The sequence below is a fragment of the Monodon monoceros genome, unplaced genomic scaffold, assembly GCF_005190385.1.
Source record: "Monodon monoceros isolate NGI ecotype Baffin Bay Population unplaced genomic scaffold, NGI_Narwhal_1 Super_Scaffold_1, whole genome shotgun sequence".
NCBI classification, from domain to species: domain Eukaryota; kingdom Metazoa; phylum Chordata; class Mammalia; order Artiodactyla; family Monodontidae; genus Monodon; species Monodon monoceros.
Window position 1 is genome coordinate 8,171,007 of NW_021703765.1, and position 27,494 is coordinate 8,198,500.

The following is a 27,494-nucleotide window of genomic DNA, read 5'->3' on the forward strand; positions in this document are numbered from 1 at the left end:
CAACCAGAAGTGTATGTTTAGATCAATAAAATACAAATTAAAATGATCTTTTTGGCCTATTAGCTAGGAAAATTTTAAAAACAATAATATATACTGATGGCTATAGAATGAGCATGTTTATACATTGCAGGTGAGTGAGAATGTAAATTGATATAATTTTTCTAATGAACAATCTGGCAGTGTGTATAAAATACTGAAAAAATAAACATTCTCTTGAAAAAGCCATACCATTTCTAGGAATTTACCCTAAGCCATTTTTTAATGTTTAAAGATGCACGTGGACATGCATGTTTACTGCAATATTGATTATATATGTAACACTAAAACTAAACAGATTTTTAAAAATAGATTATATTTTAATTAAATTATGGTATAATCACCCAATGACTTTTATGCAAACATAAAAAGATTTTAAGACCTAAACATAACCAGTATAAAAAACAAAACAATGACAACAGAGTGGTTATATCTTCTTTTCCAAAGAAAGGAGGTAGCTTCTATCCTAATTTAAAGTTTAAATGAACACATAGACTCATATATACAACACACACACACAAGCTCACTGTTTCTATAAGAAGTTGTCCCAATATTTGTTTTCTTTTGAACAAAGCCTTCTTTCTGAAATTTAATTCATTCGAATATAACATTCAAGTGCACAGAGTAAAAGACATAGGCAATTCATGTCTACATTTGCTTTCAGCATTAAGTGCTTCATTAAGAATTTCAAAATAGCAAAAATTATATATCATAGTGCTTGAATATCTTATGGAAAAGTGCCTTTAGGTGGGCAAAATGTTTGTATCCTAATTTAAGATACATAATTGAGCTCTATAGATGTGAAATAGCTTACTCAAATGAGTCTCAGAACTTTCTATTACACCAAACTAAAACAGTTGTATATCAGAGATCCTATATTGCTATGGCTCCCAATGTATCCCGAAAATGATGATCTAAGACAATGCCATCAACTTTTGAGGAGAGTATTAACAACCATATGTGCCTTCCTCTGCATTTGTCTCTAACTCCTAAATAAGCTTGTACATGACATAGTGTGCGATCCTTAATCAAAGATACCTCTCAGATCTCAGGGCCAAGGAAAACTGGTACGTATCCTGCTGGTTTGGTTCCTCTTAGAAAACAAAAGATATACGAGCCATCATTTTTTCCCCTTTGACTTCACTGTTAGGAAGTGATGTTTTCAACAGTTCAGTCTTTCTCATCACGGATGTCTCTATATATCCTCCCTCACCCCCAACGTCCCTTACATGACTCATAGAAGAGGTGACAAGGGAAGAGCTAATCTCAGGAAGGGCAAATTCTCCTGAATATCTTAGCTAATTCCCAACAGTAAAGCACTCTGCCTCTGACAATTTTTCCCCTGCAATACATAATCTTTTCAAAAATCCTGTGTGATAACTAGTATTACTCTTACTTCCCTTATGACAATTTGTAAACTGATATTTAGAGAGGCTTAAGGAGTTGACCAGAATAAAGTAATCGGTAAGTGATGGAGCCACTTTTCTTCTGAAATCTATGCATTTTCCATTGCACTATGTTCATCTGATATAAAACATACTGAGGTGTGAATTCAGCCTTTACAGAATTTTATAAGGAAGAAACCTTCTAGTACAAATTACTTTCCTCCCAACCTATATTTTTCACTAACTTAATTCCATTTCCTGAATTGTTCTTACACATTTGTATCTAAGACATCTTCCAGAATTACCCATTACATAATACGTAATTTATGATTTCCCACTTTTAATGCACTAACACAATGTTCTATAAAGTACAAATAATTCAATCTCCCCTCCTATCTCTAAGGATGATAATTCCTCCTTTACCAACAAGACAAAGAAAACAGAATGTACAATCTGTGAAAATTAATTTGTCGTTGGTGGTGGTGGTGGGAGCGGAAACTAGCTGTTTCCACCATTTTACTCAGCACACCTAAGAAATGAATTAACTATAACCAAAGTGAGGTAATTCTGCCTACTGCTAATTGCCAACAGCCATGTGAATTCAACCAGGAACTACATGTAACAAATTTTGAATGTCATTGTTCCTGATAATATCTTAACACATGAGATCCAGCAGCTGGTCAAACTTTTAATAAGTATTTATTTACAGTAAGATGTATCAGCTATAAGGTAGGTTTTTTTTTTTTTCAGGCAAGTCTTCATTGGGGCCCCTGCTGCAGCAGGGGAGAACAAGAACAAACAGGTTCTCTTTCTTGCTCGCTTCCTGAGTGGGGGGCGAACTTGTTCCTTATATGGGGTGAGGGTAGGGGTGTGTCCAGGTGGTTTTTAGTCAATTTGTCTTTATAACATTCAGACAATTCAGATACAGTGTTGGGCCAATATCATTTCACAGCATTTTAGATCACATGTACACTGATACTTTATTTTTGATGTTCAGCAGCATTCTTTTTCATAAAATAACCAAAGACTCCTCAGTTATACTTCTTAGGACATTATATCATTTAATAACCTTCAGATATGTTTTAGTATATTACTCTTTACCCAGTATCTTACCTCTGCTCTTAACTCATAGATCACTCTGTCACTGCTATTTTTAGATTTCGATCCTTCCTTTATATCTCCTGATATTTCTTCCATTTTATTTTTATGTTGACCATGAAGAATGTCAAACTGAAAAAAGAAAGTTAAAGTCATAATCACATGATATTACAAAGGCTGGTTCCAGGATAATTCACATTAGTCTTTCATTTTGCTTTCAGGTTTTTTTTTTCTATGTATAACCTGGTAGGTTTTGTTGTTGCTATTATAAATATTGTAGTTGAACCGTGTATTTCTTTACACTTGTAGTTGAAAAGTCCTATGTTGTTGGAAAACAAATCAGCAAGTCTCCATTAATCTAAATTCACAAGTTGAAAACTGGACAAAGCTTAGTTACCTCCACAGATTCTTAATAATTGACTAATTGGATTCTAAACTAATCCAATTAATTCTGATCTTTCAGTCTTGAATATTAGTCCCATAGTACTCTTTGAAATCCTACTTACGTATATTTTCGATGAAGTATAAAAAGTGTATAGATTGTAACAGAGACAAATTTGGGCAACGGAAAAAATACAACTGTATAATGCTCAAGCTGGTAAAATGTATGTAGAACATCTATAAAAGATGCCAATAAATTTCTATAGAAAACTACAGCAGGAAAACAGTATAAATAAACTCTGGCACATCCAGACAATGGAACATGGTTCAGCACTAAAAAAACAAACAAACAAACAAAAGCGCTATTAAACCATGAAAAGACATGGAGGAAACATCAAGGCATATTTTTAAGTGAAAGAAGCCAATCTGAAAAGGCTCCATACTGTATGATTCCAACTATATGACATTCTAGAAAAGGCAAAACTATGTCATCAATGAAAAGATCAGTGGTTTCCAGGGCTTGGAGGAGGAAGGGGCGACTTGGTGGAGCACAGAGGTTTTTAAGGCAGTGAAATTACTCTGTATGAAACTCTAATGATGGATGCATGTCCTTATACATTTGTCTAAACCAGTAATGTACAACACCAAGAGTGAACCTTAGGTAAACTATGGACTTTGGGTGATTATAATGTATCGTGTAGGTTTATCAATTGTAGTAAATGTACCACTGTGGTGAAGGACCTTGGTAATGGGGGAAGCTACCTATGAGTGGGGGGGTGGGACTGTATATGGGAGATCTATGTACCTTCCATTCAATTTTGCAGTGAACCTAAAACCTAAGTCTATAAAAAGAAACATAGGAATGAGAAAAATCCTAGAAATGCAAACAATGATTTTTCCCCATAGCTGTCCTTATAATTAGAAGTTTTCAGCAGAATCATGAAATTTGATATATATATAATATGTAGATATATACACATAGGCTATTTTGTTTTATTAACATGTTTTTCCTACACTATGTAGGTTTCCAGAATTAAAATTACATAATTTGTATGTAATCTGACAATAAATTAGAATATAAAAGCTATCATTATACCACTTATTTAAAATTTTAAAATAATCTTACTCATGTTATTATTGTTAATAGTAATATTAAGCATGTACTAGTCTCTAGGAACTGGACTTGATATATATTTCCTTACTTAATGCTAACAGTAATCCTCTGTGTTAGGTATTATTATTATTACCCCCTACCCTAAAGAAAAATAAAACATATTTTTACTAGGCTTAAGTAACATTCCCAAATTCACAAAGCTAATAACTGGGGGAAGCAAATTTGAGAACATTCTTACCAAATTCATTACCTGAGTTCTTAAACCAATGCATAAACCAATACTGCATTTATAGTTGTAAAGCTAAATGTCATAATTTTCTGAAAGGCAGTAAGCTTACAGAAATAAATAACAGAGGGAGCATAACAGAAGATACTATCATGCCAACATACTACAAATGGACCATGGTGGAGGAAGGGGCTGATTTGCCAACTGCACAGAGGCTTCATGTTCAGAATTGGTAATGTGGAAAACGCACCACGAAAGTCAAGAGTGAAACAGGACATTATGCCACAAAGTCCATCGGAAGGTTGTCTATGCATGTTTCACTCCACTTTCATGTCAGTTAAATAGAGAGTGTGGCATTAATCTCTGGCCAAAAGAAAAGAAAAGTCACTTTGCTAAAAAAAAGAATAACAAATTTCAAGCCACAGGTTTTGGGTTGTGTCCAAAAAAAAAAAAAAAATTAACTCATTGTGGTAATTGAGTGCCCCTAGCTTAACTTCTGAAATCTTGGTCATTACTTCTCAGGGAACTAGATCAATCATAAACCCCCCTCCCCATTGTCAACAGAACTTTCAATGAACCACTCAAAGGAGAGAAGAAGCAGGAAAATACACTTTCATATGCAACAGTAGAGGGAATCCACATCAATTACCTAAAATAATTCCATTTTCATTCATCACTGTGAGCAGAAAATCAAGGATCTCTGGACATAGGAAGAACCCCAAGGCTATGAAAAAATATGACCAAGATTAAGAAACAGAATGTCTGATAGAAAATAAACAAAACAGAAAAATGGTACAATTTAAGATATAAAAGAGAATGATTTTTTTAAAAAATCTAATCACGATCTTCAGGAAAAAAATGAATATATATTGCATTCATAAATTAAGGACAAAGCAATTTCAAAAATTTAAAGAACAATAATAGGATATTCTTTAAATGTGTCTAGCCATCCTTCCTTCAGAAAAAATTTACTAGAAAAGTTAGAAGAAAGAGTTGAATGTTGGAAGGTACCCGTTCTCTTGACGCATTTGCTCCTTTGGACAGCTCATGTGCACCCATGGCACTGCATACCAGTCAAAATGCTGACAACCTTCAAATGCCTCATTCCATCCTGAAGGTCTCCCCTCAACTTCTGACCCACACACCCAACTTGCTACTTATCACTTCTATAGGCTTCCAAAGCTTAACACTTTGAAAAGACTAAGTACTTCTCCTTCAAATGTTTCTCTTCTAGTCTTTGCCATCTCAACAAATATCACCTCCATCCACCCCTTTGATCAGGCCAAAAATATTGGACTTATGATTAACTTTTTTCTTTCTTTGATATGCCACATTCAGACTAAAAACAAATCAATTGAACTTAGCCTTCAATTATTTAATAAATCCATCCACTTTCTACCTTCACCACTACTGCCTTGATCAACCACCAAAATCTCAGTTATTTTAATAACTGCCACACTCTCTGCTTCTCCTCATGGATCTATATTCCCTTTCTCAAAACAGCCATCAAAAAAAGCTTTTTAGGGACTTTCCTGGTGGCACAGTGGTTAAGCATCCACCTGCCAATGCAAGGGACACGGGTTCAAGCCCTGGTCCGGGAAGATCCCACATCCCTTCATGCAATATCTAAAATCCGTGGAGCAACTAAGCTTGCGCGCCACAACTACTGAGCCTGTGCTCTAGAGCCCACGAGCCACAACTACTGAAGCCCATGTGCCTAGAGCCCGTGTTCCACAATAATAGAAGCCACCGCAATGAGAAGCCCGTGCACCTCAACAAAGAGTAACCTCCGCTCGTTGTCACTAGAGAAAGCCCGTGTGCAGCAACGAAGACCCAAAGCAGCCAAATATAAATAAATAAATTTATAAAATTAAAAAAAAAAGCTTTTTAAAAAGTAAATCAAATCATGTAACTCCACTGCTCAGATCTTTCCAGAGGCTTCCCAATCCATTCAGAGTATAAGTCAAAGTCCTTACCAGCTGCTTGGTCCTATAACCCTCAGTCCTGATCTCCTATTCTTATCCCTTATTCTAAGCCAGCCCCTCTAACCTCACAGTTCCTATACACTCCAGACAGGCAAGAGCAAAAAAGAAAATAAAAACAGTAAATGAAATATTGAATGGCCAAAGCAATTAAAACAATATAACAGAAAAAAAGCTGATTAACAAATTAATGAAACAACTATGCTCCCTCCTATTAAAAAGCTGAGTTATTTTGATCATTTAAAAATTATTTTTGAACTCAAAATGACCTTAATTTTGCCACTTGCCTCTTCAACTTTAGGTTTAGATTAATGGAGTTGTAACTAAAAATCTATTTAGCAAATGAAAAATTGAAAGCCACGGATGGGGAGATGGTAAGGATTATTAATTTAGCAGAATTATGAATGTCATCCACAAATGATATGTTACATTAGTTAAATTGAAAATGACAGAAATAGAAGGTATCTGATGAAGGGAATGAGTCAGAATTAGAAAGCATTTTCCAAGTTCATGTCCCTTTATTTAAAATTCAGTCAAGTATAGTCTCTTGCAATAGTTTTTTTTTTTTGAAATTGCATTACAGTATAATTCCAAAATTCCTCATTAAAATTCCTCTTTTCATACTGCATTATTTGTGAAAGGTTAAACCAGGCAACTTATCATATCTCTGACTTGAGAAATATCTGCCATAATTTGCTTCTGGAAAATTAGCAACATTATGCATAAATATTTACTCTAATACATTTAGATTTAGCATAGAGTGGAAAAATCTTTCAGGAGAAAATGTCTAGAAAATAAAAATATTGTGTAATATAAATAAAAATATTTTCTTATTTAATCATATAATATAGGAGAAGGAAAATGCATTCAACATTCAATTAATCACCAAGCATCATGATTTCTTTCAATTGTATATTTCTCAACTCTCCACATCTCTCCACATCCCCCATCAAGCTTAGGGCATCTGATTATTTCTTTCCGGATTACCATGTTAGACTCACAACAGTTTCATCATCACCCATGCCCCCAAATCTCTTCTTCACACTGAAGTTTGAGTTATTTGTTTTATTGTAATCAGATTGACCCTGGTCAACACACTTTAACAGCTCTTCCCATTGCCTTCATGTTGATACATACATTTATAATTTGGCTTTTGGGATAAGTATTGACTATCAACTAGTTCAGAATATAAGACCAAATGTTTAACAGTTAGGCAGGTTCTGGTAGGGATACCATATTCTCATGAAAGGTGAGGAATGTAAGAAGGAAATGTGCCCCAATAGAAGGCTACCCAAAATGCAGTGGACCTAGGGACAGCTAACAATGAGGTTCAGTTCATTCAAGTAACTTGAATCAACTGTAAGTGTACAGAGAAGCCTCCAAAATGTCATCACTTATATCATAGCTCCAAAACTTAGCCAAAAATTCTTTTAAGTAAACTTTACCTAAATGCCTCCCTCAACCTTAAAGAATGGTAGTAAAGATACTAAGGAATGTTTAAGTATGATTAATGCAAATTTTATTGTATCCTTCAAGTCAAAATAAAAACACTAGATAACTGATTTTAGTGGTCTTTAAACTCTTTTTCTCTCATGCTAATGTATCCTCTACCTTTTTAAAGTTTGTCTTAAAATATTATATATATTTAGATTCAAAAAGTAAAATTTCTGGTGAATTTTAAATATTGACACTTTAAATAAAATGGTTGCATCACACTTCATGCAATATCTAAAATCCATAGAAATGTGATATTCACTGTCATCTGTTCAAAAAAAATTATATTGTTAATTTTATTTCTTAAACTTTTATTTCTATTCCACCTCCTCCACATCATCTTACTGTAACATATGTTTATACTTGAAAATGTTTTTACTCTACAACATGCAATAAAATTATGTATATAAAATATGTGTGTATTATATATATTACAACTGTAAGGTTCCAAATGTTAAAAAGTTTCTTTTGGATTGAATTACCTTGAGGATTATTACAGGTACATGGTGGCTTAAAAATAAGATGGGATAGCACATATTGCGATAAATAATTACTAAATATAAACTAATCATTTAATGGAAATGCATCTCTTTATGAGACAGATAGACACATTTTTTCAATTAGTTTGTTAATCAATGGATGAAATTACTTATTGATAGAATAAAATAAGAATTGTCATCAGTTTTATTTATTCTTTTCAAAATAGGAGCACTGAGAAAGTTGATAACACATGTTGACAGAAATGGAAGATATTTTGTTATACCAGCCATTGTTTGTGTTATTTTTTAATATCCTACTAAATATACGGCAAAGCTACATTTTGATTTTATATCAAAATTTATTTTTTATTATCTATAAACTGACCAATCCATTAGGTCCTATTCCAGTATTTTTATGAAAAGGAAAAGTAGGAACCACCTGACATGCCAAAGGTTTTGTGACTCATTCGTTAGTTGGCTTATTAATACCAATACTTTAAAATGTCTCTGTGTCTGGCACTCTTTAGTTTTTCTCAGTCTGGCAAAATGTTCTAAAATAACACTGGGGATCAAGGGATCAGAAAGATAAATATGCCTTTCATTTGCGAAGTGGGTGGAGGGTAATGTGGGCTAAGATAACTTGCTTGCAAAGTACTTCCTTAGGCAGATCAATTTTTGAAGGCCCCATGTGGAAGTTGGAAACCTGGGGTTGAAAACCAAATTACTATCCCCGTGGGGAACTGTGAAAAGAAGGCAGTGGTCTGGTGGTGGTAATTATTTTAATGACTTCAGATCTTTCCATGAAAACAGAGCAATGAGAACAACAAACTAAAAAACCTATAGATACCTACAGCAAAATTAGGTGACAAGTTGTCCCTATGGACCCCAAGATACAAGTGGGTTAAGACAACCCACTCACAGCTTCAAGAATTGCAGGAGATCAACAGCTGCTTGAGAAAACTAAATGGAATCATCGTGATCTGAGAACAGGAGAACCCCAAACTGACAATATACAATACCTGGGAAGTGTGTCAAGTCAACATGAAAACAGTAGATGAAACTAGGGGAGTTTCACAATTTCTATCTGGGGAGCTTATGCGAGAGGGCCATTGTAAAGTCTGAAGAACTGGAGCAGTCTCTACCCTATATACTCTTTAAAAAAGCAGACAGGGCTTCCCTGGTGGTGCAGTGGTTGAGAGTCCGCCTGCCGATGCAGGGGACACGGGTTTGTGACCCGGTCCAGGAAGATCCCACATGCTGCGGAGCGGCTGGGCCCGTGAGCCATGGCCGCTGAGCCTGCGCGTCCAGAGCCTGTGCTTTGCAACGGGAGAGGCCACAACAGTGAGAGGCCCGCGTACCGCAAAAAAAAAAGCAGATAAGACTTCTTTTAAAAATACCCCCTCCCCTCAGAGGATAATGCTGAGAACAGGATCCACATTGAGAGGAACAATGGCAATAAAGGCAGAGAAGGGATCCATGTAGAAGTCTGCCGGAGAACAGGGCCAGGAGGTTTTGGAGAGGACAAGGCCATAATCTGGGGCACACTGCACAAATATTAAGAGTAATGAGCTCTAAAGCAGCGAAGCTAGCAAACATTTCTTTATTCACCCACTTTCCCTCCTATGTACCAAAAACACCTAAATCCATTTAAGAATGAGCAACAAAAGAGGGTCATAGTTGAATCATATGTAGTGTTATATAAGGACAAAAGAATGAGGAATAGAATGATCTTAAATACAATGAGAATATGATATAAATAGTGAGAACATTCTAGACATACATGCCCACTAGAGAAAAAGAAGAATCAAATTTTTCAATGTGACCAAAACAACATCAATAAAATTATAAATAACATGAAAGAGCAATGCAACCAAGAATTTTAAATATTCAGAAATATAATAATATTCAGGAAAGAATTAGAAATAAAAATCACTTCCGAATAAGCTAAAAGGAACACAAGAGCAAAAAAGTGCAACAGATGCTGCCTTAAGAGACAAGGTAAAAAGAAATAAGATGCTAAATAACCAAAAGTAATGAACAAACTGTGATGAACAGAGGAGAATGATAAAGGAGATTCAACATATTTATAAATTTACCAGTTCTTTCCACTGAAATGGCCTGGAAATAATGACCATCTCAGCACATTTCTACACACAGATTGTGGTCTTGAGCTATTCCTCACTGAGAATCCAGGACTCTGAAGAAACGGCTTATTCCAGATCTAAAACAAAGATATTTTGGTATATCTAGTATATTTTGTCATACCACAGAGTAAGGAAACTGTAAGAGTTTTCTAGGATTGCATCAAATGTTCTCAGTAGCCAATATTAAGAAGTTTCTGCTCTCTAAATATGGGAATTTTTGAATATCAGTAGGGATAATAATTGCAGTATGTTAAAGCACACTCAATAAGTTTAAATTCATGAATTCATAATGATACTAAAAATACTAGTTTGATTAACACTGGGGAATGCTAGTGAACTAATTTATTATTTTGTAAATTGGTAAAGAAAGGGAAAATAATCTCTCATGTATCCTGACTATATCTAAATGCATAAAGTATTATGTGAGAAGTTCTCTTCATTTAAATATTCCAACTAATAGCTTAAGGAGAAATAAGAGAATATCACAATTTTGCAGCCCCAAATTAATCGATGGTTCTAGGCAATGAGCATCGGTCTGCTAGCACCTCAGGGACACCCAAATACCATGTGCTTCTTAAGGGAAGAATACCCCACCTAGGAGAACATCCTGAAAGAGAATTACATCAAACCTATTGATCCAGCTACCATTTTATAAGAAATATAGAGAACAGAGAAATGTAGCAAATCGTACCTTAAGGTGCAATCTCTAAAATCCAAAATAAAACTTCAGGACAAATGACTTGGCTTTTTAAATAAATTATAAGAAGGAAAAAAGGAAAAAGAAATATAAAAAAAACCTACATATTAAAACACACTTAATAAGATATATCCAATTAAAATGTCTGAGCTTCATGTGAATTATCTCTTGATAAATTAGTAAAAGGAAGGGTGATTAACAGCTTAGAAACCATGTAAAAAATAAAATGTTACACAAAAAAGGGTAATGACCTTTGTTCTTTTAATTCAGTAAAAAATAAAATATCTTGAATAAAAATATGAGTTATTTTAAAACAGGTTATCATGACTTATCAAAACATTCACAAAACATATATAAACCCATATTCTGTATAAAAATTGACTGCTTTTTCAAAAAATAATATTTAAATGGAAACAAGATAAAAAAACACAAACATACTTCTAATACATAATCAAAATGCTACTGACTGCTAAACAAGATGGAGTCACAGAAGCTAAATTTGCCAAACTGAAACCACTAAAAAGCAAGAAAAATGGAAGAAACAATTGTTGTAAAGATGTTGATTATCAGGCAATCCCTGAGAAAACAAAAAGAGCCCTAAAAATAGCCAGTTTATTACCTGGAAGGAGTTTCAGTTCACAGGGTAGGGAGGGGAAGCAAGGAAGAAGCTGGTGGTACCTCCGAGTTTGGGTGAAGCTGGGAGCGATGGGATGAGGGGTAGCTGAGGCAAAGGTACCAGAGCGGAGAGAACGGAGTAGAGGGGAACCCTGAAGGTCTGCAGAGTACTCACTAGGGTGGTGATCTGACCATACTTGTAAGAAAACTAACCCCCAAGAGAATTAAAAGAAACACCTCCTAGGCCTCACATAAGGCCAGTAATAATTCCTATTGCCAGCTGCCAAAATGGAAGACCTCATAATTCACATTTCCATTACAAAAAGGACTCAGAATGGTTTTGCCTCCATAGTCAGTAGGAAATATAGCCTTAGACTAAATGCTGCTCTGGTCTTATCTAACAAGGTTTAAAGGCTTTAAGACAAAAAAGATTAAATTATTTCCAAGTAATAAAACTACATCTCTGAACAAAGCTCAAAAATAATTTTAAAAAATGAAAATATTCAGTGCCACCCAACAAGAAAAAATTGCTAATGACAGAAGTCCAGTCAAAAATTGCGTGTTATGCAAACAAATAGGAACGCATGACCCATAAAGAGGAGAAAAATTCATCAATTGAAACTGGCCCAGAAAGTACAAAGATGATAGAATTAGAAGTGACCAAGAGGGCTTAATGTTTTCCTCAGCCTGACTAAAATTAGAGGGGTTTATTTGTGACTACAGTTCCTTGGCTTTCATTGTCTTAGAGTGTTTATTTTGAAAACAACAACAACAACTTGTAATTGTAAATTCTTTCCCTGCCCCTTTGAGGCATGAATCTGCCAGCCTTTTGCCAGCTTTATAACCCAGGGGGGTCCTTCTCTAGGACCTGGGAACTATCTCTTTGAAATGTAAACATTGAAGGAGATAGCACCTCTATTGCCCGGTCTCTATGGGAAGGCAGTTAGCAAACAGTGATAACCTAATCATGGCGAAGAACATTTGAAAACTCAGGAACAACCAAGGTGCTTGGTATATTGCCACTGACCAAACTTCCCCTTCCAAGCCACCCAGTACTCACCATTCACTCACCCCAGTAGGACTACACTGGGTGCCAATTAGCAAACAGTGGGACAACTTCAAGAGTCTTAACGTACTTATAATTGGCGTCCCTGACAAAGGGACGAAGACAAATATTTAAAAAACATAATGATGAGAAATTTTCCAAATTTAATAAAAAGTATGAACACACAGATCCAAGAAATTCAACACACCCCCAAGAACAAAGATATATGCAGAGATCACAGCAACACACATTAAAATCAAATTGCTCAAAGCCAGCAATGAAGAAAGTGTTCTTTTTTTCCATCATTTATAACTACCAAATGTGCCTTAAAATATTTTTTGTATATTTTTCCAGTTTACTGAGACATAATTGACATGTAACATTGTGTAAGTTGAAGGTGTACAATGTGATGATTTGATAAACGTACATATTGTGAAATGTTTACAATAATAAGGTTAGTTAACACATCCTTCACTTCACATAATTACCATTTTGTTTTTGCTGTTATGGCGAAAATATTAAAGCTCTACTCTCGCAGTAACTTTTGAGTTACTATGTAGTAACTCAATACAATATTATTAACTACAGTCATCACACTGTCTTCCAAAGTGGCTGTATCATTTTGCATTCTCACCAGCAATGAATGAGAATTCCTGTTGCTCCACATCCTAGCCAGCATTTGGTGTCAAGTGTTCTGGATTTTGGACACTCTCATAGGTATGTAGTGGTATTTCACTGTTGTTTTAATTTGCATTTTCCTGATGACATAGGATGTGTGAGCATCTTTTGATATGTTTATTCTCCATCTGCACATCTTTGGTGAAGTGTCTGTTCAAGTCTTTGGCCCATTTTTTAATCCAATTGCTTATCTTCTTATTGTTGAGCTTTAAGAGTTCTCTGTATACTTTGGATAATGGTCCTTTATCAGATGTGTCAAATGTTTTCTCCCAGTCCTTGGCTTGTCCTTTCATTCTCTTGACATTGTCTTTAGCTGAGCAAAAGTTTTTGATTTTAGTGAAGTCTGGTTTATCAATTATTTCACTCATGGATCACACTTTTGCTCTATCCAAAATGTCATCACTATACCCAAGGTCATCCAGTTTTCTCCTATGTTATCTTCTAGAAATTTGATAATTTTGTGTTTCACATTTAGATCTATGATCTGTTTTAAGCTAATTTTGGGGAAAAGTGTAAGGCCTGTGTTTAGATTCTTTTTTTTTTTTTTTTTTGGCATGTGGATTCCAGTTGTTTCAGCACAATTTGTTGAAAAGACTATCTTTGCTCCATTGTATTGCTTTTGCTCCTTTGTCAAAGATTTGTTAACTATATTTATGTGGGTCTATTTCTGGATTCTCTATTCTGTTCCATTGGTCTATTTGTCTATTCTTTTGCCAGTGCCACACTGTGTTGATTACTGTAGCTTTATAGTAAGTCTTAAAGTCAGGCAGCATCAATCCTCCAACTTGTTCTTGTCCTTCAATATTGTACCAGCTCTTCTGGGTCTTTTACCTCTCCCTATTATCCTTAGAACCAGTTTTTCAATATCCGTAAAACAACTTGCTAGGATTTTGATTGGGACTGCATTGAATCCATAGATTGAGTTGGGAAGAACTAGCATCTTGACAGAATTGAGTCTTCCTATCCATGAATAGAAGCATCTTCAAGATATATTTTTGAATGTGATACCATTTTAATTGTTGCTGTTAAGGCTTTTAAACTCCACAGAGTATTGTTCTCCAAGTACACACACACACACACACACACACACACACAGAGCTCCAAGTCCTTTAGCTCACAAAGAACATGAAATTATAGAATATCATAGTTCTTGGGGAGGAAAAACATGTTTCAGATTTTTACTTTTAGAAAAATAGGGTTTTTAAAGGATTAGCATGGTTTAATTCTTAATTAAATATTGCCTGAAGCTGCACATAATTACCATAGTATAAAACTAGGAAAATCAAATATTCATGTTTGAATATATTTTTTTTAGAGCTAAAGTATGTGATTTAACTTCACCAAGTGAAAAAAGAGTGCCAACTTTGGTAATAATGAAAAAATATCTTACATTTCGACAAAGCTTTAGAAATTGAAATGTTTTTCTTTGTTTTCTTTGTTTTCCTACTTAGTCTTGGTCTCTTGATGACCTGTACTTCTGTCAAAATCAATATTTTCATTTAAGAAAAGTAATATAATTTTAAAATGTTTACATCTTGCTTCAGACATGAATAAAACAGCTAAATGTTAATATATTTTCTTATGGGAAACAGAAACTTATGCCTCCTAATAGTTTTTTCTAAATGAGGTTGCCATAAAAAAATTCAACATGTTTATGTTCTTGAGTTGTAACAGGAAGAATTGGTAGAAAGGCAGATTATAGAAACTCTATTCAAAAACCTATGTAAGTTGAAAGAAGCCAGTCATAAATTTCCATTTATATGAAATGCCCAGCATAGGTAAATCTACAGTATTACATTAGATTAGTAATTAACTAAAGCTGTGGGGATTGGCGGGAAATAAGGAGTCACTGCTAATGGATCTAGGGTTTCTTTCTGGACTGATGAAATGTTCTAAAGTTGATTATGGTGACAGTTGCACAACTTTGTGAATATATTTTAAAAACACCAAATTATATGCTTTACAATGAGTTGTATGGTATGTGAATTATATCTCAATAAATCTATTAAAATATGTAAAAAGCAAAGATTATTTTAGTCAAAAGATTTATAGCAATTACGCCTTCTAATTTAATTTTAAAATCACAAAGAGCTTCTGTTAGAAGCATACTTAATCAAATTAAGTATGAAACATGAGTTTTCATCTCTTAATTTGTCTCATTGGCACCCCTATTTTATGAAGAATCAAAAAGCCTCATCACCCACTTCTCTGTGTATTTCATAATTAAACATTGAGAATGTAATTCAAAATGAATTCGAACATTTCACACTTAAACTCTCTCTGTCAATATTAAAATGGCACTTGAACTTATGCATATGATGCTGTTGGTAATGTAATTAAGTTACTCTTGGAAACATTCCATTTTACATGATTTTTCACTAATTTGGTGACTTGAAATTTGTTAATGCATTCTTACTCTCCCCTAACATATGGCGTTTTGAAATCATTGGAGACTGGAGCCTGACCTGTACAAATCTTTCCCACAACCAAATAGTTGATAAAATCACTTTTCTTCTTTGGGATTTTATGCTTTTTTGTGTAAACAATGCAATGTCTAGAATCAGCTAAAGAGCTAAAGCCATCTAAATAGTGAAAAAAAAGTCAGAACAATGGAAAATAGGCCAAAGAAATCATAAAATATATAAAGTATATATTTCACTTTATAATTGATGTTACTAACTAGGAGTACATGCAGTGCTTCCAATGCCAATTGCACAACTGGCAAAAGAGAGAAAAATCATTGAGTGGAAATAAACCAGGACTTGCAGCAAGCAGATATGGTCAAGTTATGACTTTTCCAGTAAAGTTGGTGTATTAAGGTTCTTTAGAGAAACAGACTAAGACACACACACACACACATATATATATACACACACACATATTCCCAAGATCTACAGTCGGCAAGCTGAAGACCAACGAGAGCCAGTGGTGAAAGCTCCAGTCCAAGTTAAAAGACCTGAGAACCAGAAGGGCTCATGGTAGAGCTCCCACCTGAGTCAACATGTTCCAGATCCAGGAAAAGCTGATGTTTCAGTTCAAGTCCAAAACCAGGGCAAAACTGATGCCCCAGGTCAGAGACAGTTGGGCAGAACGAATTCCCTCTTACCTGCACGAGAGTTGGACTTTTTGTTTATTCAGGCCTTCAGTTGATTGGATGAGGCCCACCCACATTAGGAAGGGCAATGTGCTTTACTCAGTCTACTCATTCAAATGCTAATCTCATGCCTAAACACCCTCACAGACACACCCAGAATAATGTTTGACCAGATATCTGGGCACTTGGTGGTGGCCAAGTCAAGTTGATCTTTAACATAAAATGGTCACAACTGGTTTTGGGGATTTCCATAGTCCCCACTCCCCTCCCCAGGTGATGTTTTAGAGCAGCAGATATCAATGTAAGGTGCACACCAGGATAACGAGCTTCTAAAAACACAGATATGTAATCGGTACTCCTAACGAATTAAATCAAAATCTTTCAAGAGACAGCTGGACAGATATATTTTTAAAAATTATTTTCAGTTGAATCTAATGGATTCTGCTAATTCAGTACAACTGCATTAAAAGATTATTTACCATTTTTTATAATATCCAGATTATCCATGTGAGAACTCTCATGAGATTTCATCAGCAACTCATTTTGTATATATCAGAAGATGTTTAATGTGAATATAGAATTATATCTTCGACCGACTTTGATCGTAACCTGAGAACTATATTACAAAGGAAAATTTCCTCAAGTGATAATTATACATTCTAAAGTGCATTTCAAAGAATACTCTTTGTTCTTGTGTGTCACCTGTGCCTTTTCAGTTCTCCCATATGATACCTCTAAAAATACCAGCTAAAGGAGCCTTCTGTCTTTATGATTTCTTAACTCTCTTTAAAACTTCTGGTACTAATTAGGATGCACCACGGCCCTAAAGAGGAGACAGTGATGCCCTGAGTCTCCACCACATCCATAACCCTTTCTCAACAGAGCAGGTACACTCAGTTCCTCCCACATAACTTGCCATACTTTGAGATGTGATCCTGGGCACAATCCCGAGGATGCCTCACTCAAATGCTGCTGTCTAGAAGGTGGTCAGTGACCCATAAAATAATCTAAGACAGGAACTCATTTCACCAGGGGATAATAATTAAATGAAAAGAGACTGAAAACCACATAAAGCCCTGCACACAGAAGTTCACAGCAGCCTTATCCATAACTGCTAAAACTTGAAAGCAACCAAGGTGTCCCTCAGCAGGTAGCTGGATAAACTGTGATACATCCACTCAATGGAATATTACTTAGCCCTAAAAAGAAAGGAGCTATCAAGTTGTGAAAAGACATGGAGGAAAGCATATCACTAAGTGAAAGAAGCCAGTCTTAAGAAGTTACATACTGTATGATTCCAACTATATGACATTCTGAAAAGGCAAATCTATGGAGACAAGAAAATATCAGTGGTTGCCAGGTGTTGAAGGAGGTGGGGCAAGGAAGGATGAATATGTGGAACACAGAGGATTGGGGGGACAGTAAAAACACTACGTATGATACCATAATGGTGGAAATATATCATCATACATTTGTCTAAACCCACAGAATGTACCCTAAGGTACATTCACACCGAGTGAACCCTAAGGTAAATGGTGGACTTTGGGTGATTATGATGTGTCAGCATAGGTTCATCCTTGGTAAAAAATGTACCATTCTGTTGAGTGATGTTGACAATTGGAGAGGCTTGTATGTGTAGGGACAGGAGGTATATGGGAAATCTCCACTTCGGAAAGCAGTATAGCGTTTCCTCCAAAAATTAAAAATATAAGTACCATGTGATCCAGCAATCCCACTTCTGGGTATATAACCAAAATAATTGAAATCAGGATCTCTAACAGATACCTGAAACCTCACATTTACTGCGTCATTATTCACAACAGCCAAGATATGGAAACAACCCAAATTGACAGATGAATGAATACAGAAAATGAGGTATATACGTACAATGGAATATCATTCAGCCTTAAAAGTAAGGAAATCCTGCCATTTGCAACAACATGGATGAACCTAGAGGAAATTATGCTAAGTAAAATAAATCAGTAACAAAAAGACAAACATAGCATGATGCCACTTATATGAGGTATTTCTAAAATAGTCAAATTTACACAAGCAGAGAATAGAATGGTTGTTACCAGGGGTTGGGGTTGGGGGAGGGCAAAATGGGGAGTTGTTTTTAAATGAATACAAAGTTTCTGTTGTGTGAGATGAATAAGTTTTAGAGATCTGTTGTACAACATAGTACTTTAGTTAACAATATAGTATTGTGTCCTTTAAAATACTGGGTTGGCCAAAAAGTTCCTTTGGTTTTTAAGTAAACATAAAAGACATATTTTTCATTTTCACCAAGAACTTTATTGAACAACATATTCATCCTTTTCTTCCACTACCTTCTGCCATTTTTCAGGCAACTTCATAATTCCATCTTCCCAAAACATTTTATCTTTTTGAGCAAAGAACTGTTCTAGGTGCCTTTTACAGTCTTCCAGGGAACTGAAATGTTTTCTATTAAGAGAATTTTGTAAAGACCGAAATAAATGGAAATCCAAAGGTGCACTGTGTGGTGAATACGGTGGATGAACCAGAACTTCCCAGCCAAACTGTAACAGTTTTTGCCTGGTCATCAAAGAAACACGCAGTCTTGCATTATTCCGATGTAAGATTATGCATTTTCTGTTGACTAATTCTGGACACTTTTCATCGAGTGCTGCTTTCAGTTGGTCTAACTGCCAGCAGTACTTGTTGGAATTAATCATTTGATTTTCCGGGAGGAGCTCATAATAGAGGACTCCCTTTCAATTCCACCACATACACAACATCACCTTCTTTGGATGAAGACCGGCCTTTGGTGTGGTTGGTGCTGGTTCATTTCACTTGCCCCACAATCTCTTCCATTCCACGTTGTTGTACAGTATCCACTTTTCATTGCCCATCACAATTTGTTTTAAAAACAGAACTTTTTCATTACATTTTGGTAGAGGGTTGCATGCGGAAATACGGTCAAGAAGGTTTTTTTCACTTAACTTATGTAGAACCCAAACATCAAAGCAATTAAAATAACCATTTGCACCAATAGCTGGTGCAAATGATTTTCAAAACTTGACTTGGATATTTTGAGTATGTTGGCTATCTCCACGTGATATAACGTTGACTGTTCTCAATTAATGTCTCGATTTGATCACCATCAACTTCAACTCGTCTACCGGACCGCGGAGCATCATCCAGTGAGTAATCTCCAGTATGAAACTTCAAAAACCACTTTTGACACATTCGATCACAGCACCTTCTCCATACACTGCACAAATCTTTTTTTGCGTTTCAGTTGTGTTTTTACCTTTCTTGAAATAATAAAGCATAATATGCCGAAAATATTGCTGTTTTCTTCCATCTTCAATATTAAAATGACTACACAAAAATTCACCATCTTTGATTAGTTTTTTTTTTTTGTTTGGGTTTTTTTGATTAGTTTTTTTTTTTAATGCACGCTGATATGACAGCTGTCTCAATACAATCTAACAAAATTGTTTCGAATGAAGTTAAAGACAAAAAGCACTACTAGAGCCATCTTATGAAAAAAAAAGAAATGAACGAGTTTTTTAGCCAACCCAAAATATTAAGAGGATAGATCTCATGTGAAGTGTTCTTACCACAAACAAGCACACATACACACATACACATAAGAACACAAGAAAAATGCTGGAGGTAATGTATATATTTAGTGCCTCGGTGTGATGGTGGTACCATGGATGTATGCATATATATGTCCAAACTCATCAAAATGCATACACTGTGCTCAATTTTTTGTATATCATTTATACCTCAGTAAAGCTAAACAAAATCATTAGAAACACTTGGAACGCCCCACCACCAAAAAAAAAAGGTCACCCTCTAAATCCCCCGCAGTCATGTACTCCTAATTCCAGTGTCCTTGTCTTTAAACTATATATTTGAAAAAACAAAAAGGGACGTTTATAGAGTTACAAAATGATACATAATGTATATGAAAAGAATGAACAATTTTTAATTTATTGTTCCAGATCTTTTATACCGTAGAGAATTTTTAAATGGCATGCTATGTTTTATAGCTGATTCTTTCACTCAGGTGTATACAATCAACACCTTTGGTGTCAGTACATGGCAGGGCTAAGATGAGCAGAGTGCCTTGATTCAATCTCCTTTTCAACATGAAAACTGCTCCTGCAGGTAAAAATCCTCATGCTATTTACTAAAAGGAAGATCCTTATCTTCAGAATGGTCTTAACTGAATACCCCTGCATAGGGATTTCTTATAGGAAAAGATAAAACCAGAATCTTTGGATGTATGAGGTATGCATCGCTGGAAAGTGTCCTGTCAGCTGGAATAGAGAATAAAGATGTTTTGCAGACTGAATGTTCCTCTCTATGTGAGGCCATTGTCACTGTCACTCCTTTAGGGACCTTATATTTTACTTCTTTTCAACCTACTTTTAACATCATTCTCAAACTATTAATTTGTATAGATTAATTAAATATCAGCTGGCTCCTTTGTGCTGCATTTTAAATTTTAAAATAGTGTTGCTTAACTTAAACAGATGCTAAAACATCTGATTTCAACCTATCTTTTCATCATTTTATGTTTCTACAAGTAAAGTAGATTCTGAAGAGCCTAATTTTCTTTCATAATACTTACAATAGCCTTAGAGTTAAGGAAGTCATCTCAGTGTTCTGAGGGTTACCTTGGTGATGTCTATGAATTATCCACTAGTAGTTCAATTAATTCTGACTTATGTAATTTAGTGCTTACATTATTCTTAATTACGTTTGTTTAAAAAGGTCTTGAGGGCACTTGTATGAGCAAAGTGGTGTCCCATAGGCTTCATTGTTCTTATACATTTATAGAATTCTAATATGGTATTTTATCAGCCTCACTCTTTGTCCTGATAAGCTAATTTATATCTGGCAAAGAACAAGCTAAACAGATTTTCATGATGGATAGGATGTTAGGGGCGAAGGTTCACTCCAGTGCCCTGGAAAATCTAAAATCTTCAGGGATGTAGAGCAGTAGCCTCATCAGGTAATAAAAGGCTTGACATGCACACACTGCTTTATTTAAAATAAAATGCCTTTCCATGAAAAAAAAACTTAAAAGAAATAACTAGCAAAACAAAACAAAAAAAGAAAAACTAGGATCTCAACTACTCTCCTTACACTATAGCCATAGCCACCATTCAGGAATACAAGCATATAGAGCTAGATAAAAAAGCTTTGGTCTTCACAAATCATAACCACGTTTGATCAGCACTGCATAGAGGCAAATGAATAAAGCAGACGTGACATATATGATCATGAAATTCAGAGTTCAGTGGGAAAGGCAAATAGAAAGTAAACCAAAAAATAATTGCAGTTGATAAGGTCTTTTAAAAATCTTGTACATTTCTCCGAGGGAAAATAGTAAAGGAAGTTTTTTCGGGAATAAAACCATTCCCTTTTATAAAGTGACATGTAAACTGAAGTTAATGGCAAGATATGACTGGTGGATGGGAGGTGAAAGGGTTGTTGTGTGACTGTTTCGATGAAAAAAAAACAGCCTGAAACAGAAAATATAACACAAACACACACACACACATATAAGGCAATGAGTACTCGCTTGTGAATAAGTGAAACAATGCACAGCACTCCTGGCCGGGTCCATACAAACCGTCCTCACATGACCCCCACCCCCATTCTCTCCTGTGTCTAATCTCTGGTCTGATGCAGACTGTCCAGCTAAATGACCTCTGAGAGCTCAGGGCACAGCGGAGTCAGTGACAGAAGGAGAAGGCTGGACTCCAAACACAGGTAGGGAATGTATATGCATCAAAAATAGTTCACTGCTGGGTACTGTCTGCTGGAATTTGCGGCATTGCCTTTTAGAGCAGTTGGGGTGGAAAGAGGGGTATTATTACCGGGCATCCACTAAACTGTCGACATCAGGTGGCTTAGCCAGCTGGACCTGGATAGCGGGAAGTCACTGAAGTGTTTTTATGATCCAGTTTACATTTTGAGAGCTGTCACCCTGCTTGCTGGGTGGACAAGTGAATAGGTCAACAGTGCTGGGCAAGGAACCTAGAAGAGAGGGCAAGAGGAGGAGACAGGATGACTCCGCCTGGGTGAGGGGAGGGGAGGAGTTAGAATTGACAACCTACATTAATGTTCTGGGTTATTTCTAGGGAGTAGTTCCTTTAAGTCACAAAAATAGCAATATGAGACAGCTTTGAAATTAGCTTCGAGCTAACAACTGTACCCATACTCTACCATATACCTATTTCAACTAAGTATCTTCAAGGACCCTCTCTTTATGTGGGTAGAGTAGCTCCCACTTGACACAACCTTTTTTAAAGTGAAGGTATCAGTATAGAATTTTAGCTACAGATAACTCATAATTCTAACCTTCTATTTCCCTCAAATTAGAAAGGTGTTTTGAGGCGTTTCAGATAAGGCTTCAATGTCAGCTATTAGTACCATAAAGAGGCCCCATGAAGCCTGTGTCTCCCTAAGTACTTCATACAAATATTTATAAAATATTCGTAAAGGAACGCTGTAAATTATAAACTACTAGAAATGTCGCTATTATCACAAAAAGGTAAAAGATTTCTAAATAAAATCCTTAAAAAGATACCAGGTAAAAACACAAAATTTTCAAAGGAAGATTAAAAAGTTGCCATTTCATTTTTTTAGCTTGAGACCAATTTTAAAATGCTAGCAGTTTTCTCCACATATGGTAAAAATAATCTTCCATTATGAAAAGAATCAGTCATTTATTGTTAAAGCAAGGTACCATACTTATTTGTAATCAATGTTACTTATCTGAATATTTGATTCTCTAGATCATGAGATTTCATAAAACTTGTCATTACAGCACTCTTGGAATTCATAATCTAATTCCAAATCAATATTTACAGACGTGCAGAGGAAAAGCTGACTAAGTATTAGATTCAGCATGGGAACAGCATTTTGAATATAACCATCTCTGTCGCTCATCGTCTTGGTTGCATTTTAAATACCTATTCAATTTTGCAATTAAATTCTCATATTTACTCTTCTCTAAATGTCAGTAATTTAAGAAAGATCTCCCTCTAAAGCACACCAGACTTCCAAATACATTTTTAAAAATTCTGCTCTATTAAGCACATCTGTTTCCAGCTCTAAAAATTGCTAAATATTCCAGCAGCCAGTTTTTAGCCACGCGTGTATTTGTTTGTAAGTTTCATGTATCTAAAAAAGAATTACACGGTATTCAAAAATTTTCATAGATGAAGAGCTACAGTGAAAGAAAAGGTCATTTATCAGAATTGTTGAGAAGTGGAATAAGAAAGGAGAATTCATGGGAAGGTCCAGAGGATGTATCATAATAACTTTTTCTGATTGTCAATCAACTTATGGGAATTTAAAATATTTTACACTTTAATTACTGTACAATGACCTTTCTAAATGTACCATAAGATTATTGTCCTCTTATAATCTATTATAAAACAATTAAACAAAGAATATATAAAAATTACATGTGACTATTTTTATTTATTGTCTAAAAATTTTTTTAAACATTCCATAATGTTTTATAAAAATAACTTAAATATATGTTTATGCCACATGACTTCCAAAGGCTCTATGAATATCATAAACCCCCTTTAGGAAGTGGAAAGAAATATTTTTTAAAAATAATCCCATATAAATAATTCAAACAATATTTTAAAAATCTCTGTTAAATTAACTTTCCATCATCTACAATAAAAACTCTTTCTTTCATTCATTGTCACTTTTCTTCAAAGTTCAAAGTTGTAGTTCATCTAACTGAAACATACATTCAAAAGTTCAAATATTTAAACAAATTTTCCGTAACAGTCTTGAAGTTTCCTTTGTTCCAAAAGCCCTATTATTATTATTTTTTTTTTTTTATTTTTTATTTTTTTGTGGTACGCGGGCCTCTCACTGTTGTGGCCTCTCCCGTTGCGGAGCACAGGCTCTGGACGCGCAGGCTCAGCGGCCATAGCTCACGGGCCCAGCCGCTCTGCAGCATGTGGGATCTTCCCCGACAGGGGCACGAACCCGTGTCGCCTGAATCGGCAGGCGGACTCTCAACCACTGCACCACCAGGGAAGCCCCTAAAAGCCCTATCATTTTATCTAGTTGAAGGGTCACATATGTATTAATATATACTTCTGCATGGGTGTCAAAATATAGACCCAATTTACACTGTAAAATGCTACGTTGATTTTATTTTTTCTCGTCTATAAAGCTTTCTTAAGCAATTTAAAGTAGACATTTTCCAATTTGATACTCCAAAATATCATCTTTGAATAGAAAACATTAAACATTTTAAAATATACATATCGTTTTGTAAACCAACTGAAAACCATGACTTTTTTCAAAAACAGCTGCTTTGGAAATGTTAAATTGATGTTATCAAGTCTGCACTGCCCATTAGTGGCAAGAGATTGTAAATGCATGATTTTAATTAAATTGAAGACCAGTTCTATCTTCAATATTAGTTTTCTCAATCAAATTTAAAACTCGTTATAAGACAAACACACCTACACTGTAAGCATAACACGGTTTTTGTGTTATGAGATATTGTTCCTGTAGAACATTAATTTACTGTCAGTGCTCACACCCAGAGACCACGTTCAGTTAGGTACCTGTGAATATAAATATGATGAATCCATCACAAATGCATGTGTGTGTTCACGCATACACTACATACATGCCCACAGTGTAAGCTGGAAACAAAAACACTCTGACAATATAACATGAACTTATAAAGCAGAAATAAACTTTATCTAGCTTGTTAGCTTTGTTTAAATTACCCCTCATCGAAAAATATTCCCAAACTAACCTTCTGTGGTTCTCACTGAAATTACCTTCTGTTAATAAATGATTTTTAGGCAGGAGATATTTGTTTAAGGGTATTAGGAAACTCTCTCCCTCTTTTCATTTACTGACTTTGTTTCTTGTATGTTTTCAATGTAGATGTCATTTTTCAATTCTAGCTATGGAATGAAGAGAATATAAGGTGAAAGGAGAGGGGAAGCAGCTCCTTTTGAGCAATACTCAACAGTTTCCTAAAGCTGAGGAACAGCTTCTTTTTTTTTGGCCTGTGCTGTGGGCCATGCAGGATCTTAGTTCCCCGACCAGAGATCAAACCTGTGTCCCTGCAGTGTAAGCATGGAGTCTTAACCACTGGACTGCCAGGGAAGTCCCTCCCTCTTTTCAAATCTCAGTGGTCCGCAGGGTTGACATCGTCGACTAGTTCTGAACCTCTGCATGATGATTACTATGCTCTATGAACATCAGGATGTCTGCCTGTGACCCATAAATAAGGCAAGTGCTGGCAACTAAGGTTCTTGAATATTCCCTCATGGGATTTCTACAAACTTGAGTCAATGACTCTACACTTTATCACTTGCTGGAAACAAAGCTGAAACAACATTCGTATGGAATTTCATAGACAAAGAGGAATGCTGCTTCCCACTTTTTAAACAACTGATGGAGGAGTGCTTTAGACTAAGGCATGATTACATAACTGATTTCGATATGCAGCTTCTTTCGACAGCTGTCAACACATGTACAGTTTGTATGTGTGTATATATGTATGTATGTATATAGCACACAGATGAACTAAATGCTAACTCATTGGAGAGCATTTAGCTTGTCATTATTTTTGCTCAGTATTTTTCTTTGATTTGCTTTGCTCATTATTCTACCCCACATACTTACCTAGCATAGTGCTTTAGTACACAAAATACACACAATTAATATTATTTAAATAATGAATATTAATAAATCATGGAAAGTGTTCATGACAGCATTTTATTGATGAAAGTGCAAAGGAAATGTATAAAGGCTAATGGCTGATTCTGAGTAACCATAATGTCAATGTGAAAAGAACCTAAATACACTTAAGATAAATTAATATTTTCAGAATGCTTTATAAAAGAGTAAGATAAAGTTGTTTATTATAGATGTTATGATATGATGGCATCTTAGGCTGTCCGTCCCCTCACATGTGCCTGGAATGGATAGTTAATTGTGTCATGTGGTTGATCATTAAAAACATGTGTTATTTAGAACAAGATTTCTTATGGCTTGAGTTTGACTGAGTCCACTATTAATACGTGAGTTCAAATATTCCTTTTATAGAGGGAATTCAATCTTTTAACCTCCTTTCCTCTTGTCTACTCAGTCTTCTGCCCACCAGGTTACACATCGGAACAGAGAAAACAGTCAGTTGCTTCCTCTCCATCACGCGTCTCCCTACCTCTTTCAGACTTTTTGCCTTTGATTCTTTCAGTTCTTCATACTTCCATTTCCACACAGACAAAGCTGACTCCAGCCGTTCTATTTCTTTTTCCAAAGATAAGCGCATTCTAAATAGAGAATTAAAAGCAAAATAGACTTACAATTTTAAAATAATTTTAGGAATGCATTCAATTTTAGATTTTCTATTTTCCTAATTTTTTATATTTGTATATGATCATTGTCATGACAGAAAACTTTTTTCAGCTTATTAAAAATATTGAATAAAAGTTGGTTTACAGTAGTTTAAACACATGTAATTCGGCTTTGCCAGTATTAAAATAATTGACTTTCTGCCTGCTGTCTCCTGAATTATTCACTCATTTCTTTCAATGCTTCTTATTCATATTGTTTCCTTACAGGGGAGGATATATATATGTTTCTAATTTTAACATGGTTTTTATCCAACTTCATATCGTGCCTGTATATGAATGAAGAATTGTTTGATATGACAGAGAATACCAAGGAGCCCACATAACCATTTAAGAAATCAGTCATTTGTTGGAGATATAAAAATACTTTATATCTGTTTTAATAAAGCAGTTTCACTGGGACCTCTATTTAAATTATTTAAAATAATTGAAATTAATTTCTCTATTTGTAGAATAAGTGACAGAACTTGGATGAAAATCTTTAATTCTTTAATATCTCATCACTGATTTATTTTTTCCATGCCCACACATCTATTAGAGTGAGTCACTGAAAATAATTGTTTATTTCTGGTGGTAACTAGCATATATCCACCTTTGCAAATGGTCAGTCCTCATCTCTGTGG

At 35.1% G+C, this 27,494-nt stretch overlaps 1 protein-coding gene across 5 annotated transcripts in view; it reads right to left on the minus strand.

Annotated features, from left to right (window-relative positions):
- The window catches only part of CCDC102B (coiled-coil domain containing 102B), a 252,400-nt gene that overhangs the window by 170,653 nt on the left and 54,253 nt on the right, over positions 1-27,494 (minus strand). For all 5 annotated transcript variants that reach the window (XM_029216583.1, XM_029216610.1, XM_029216577.1 and 2 more), the window contains exons 4-5: positions 26,682-26,790; positions 2,535-2,651 (exon numbers count right to left, since the gene is read on the minus strand). In XM_029216583.1, the coding sequence (XP_029072416.1) occupies positions 2,535-2,651; positions 26,682-26,790 (226 nt within the window). The remainder of the gene's footprint in view (positions 1-2,534; positions 2,652-26,681; positions 26,791-27,494) is intronic.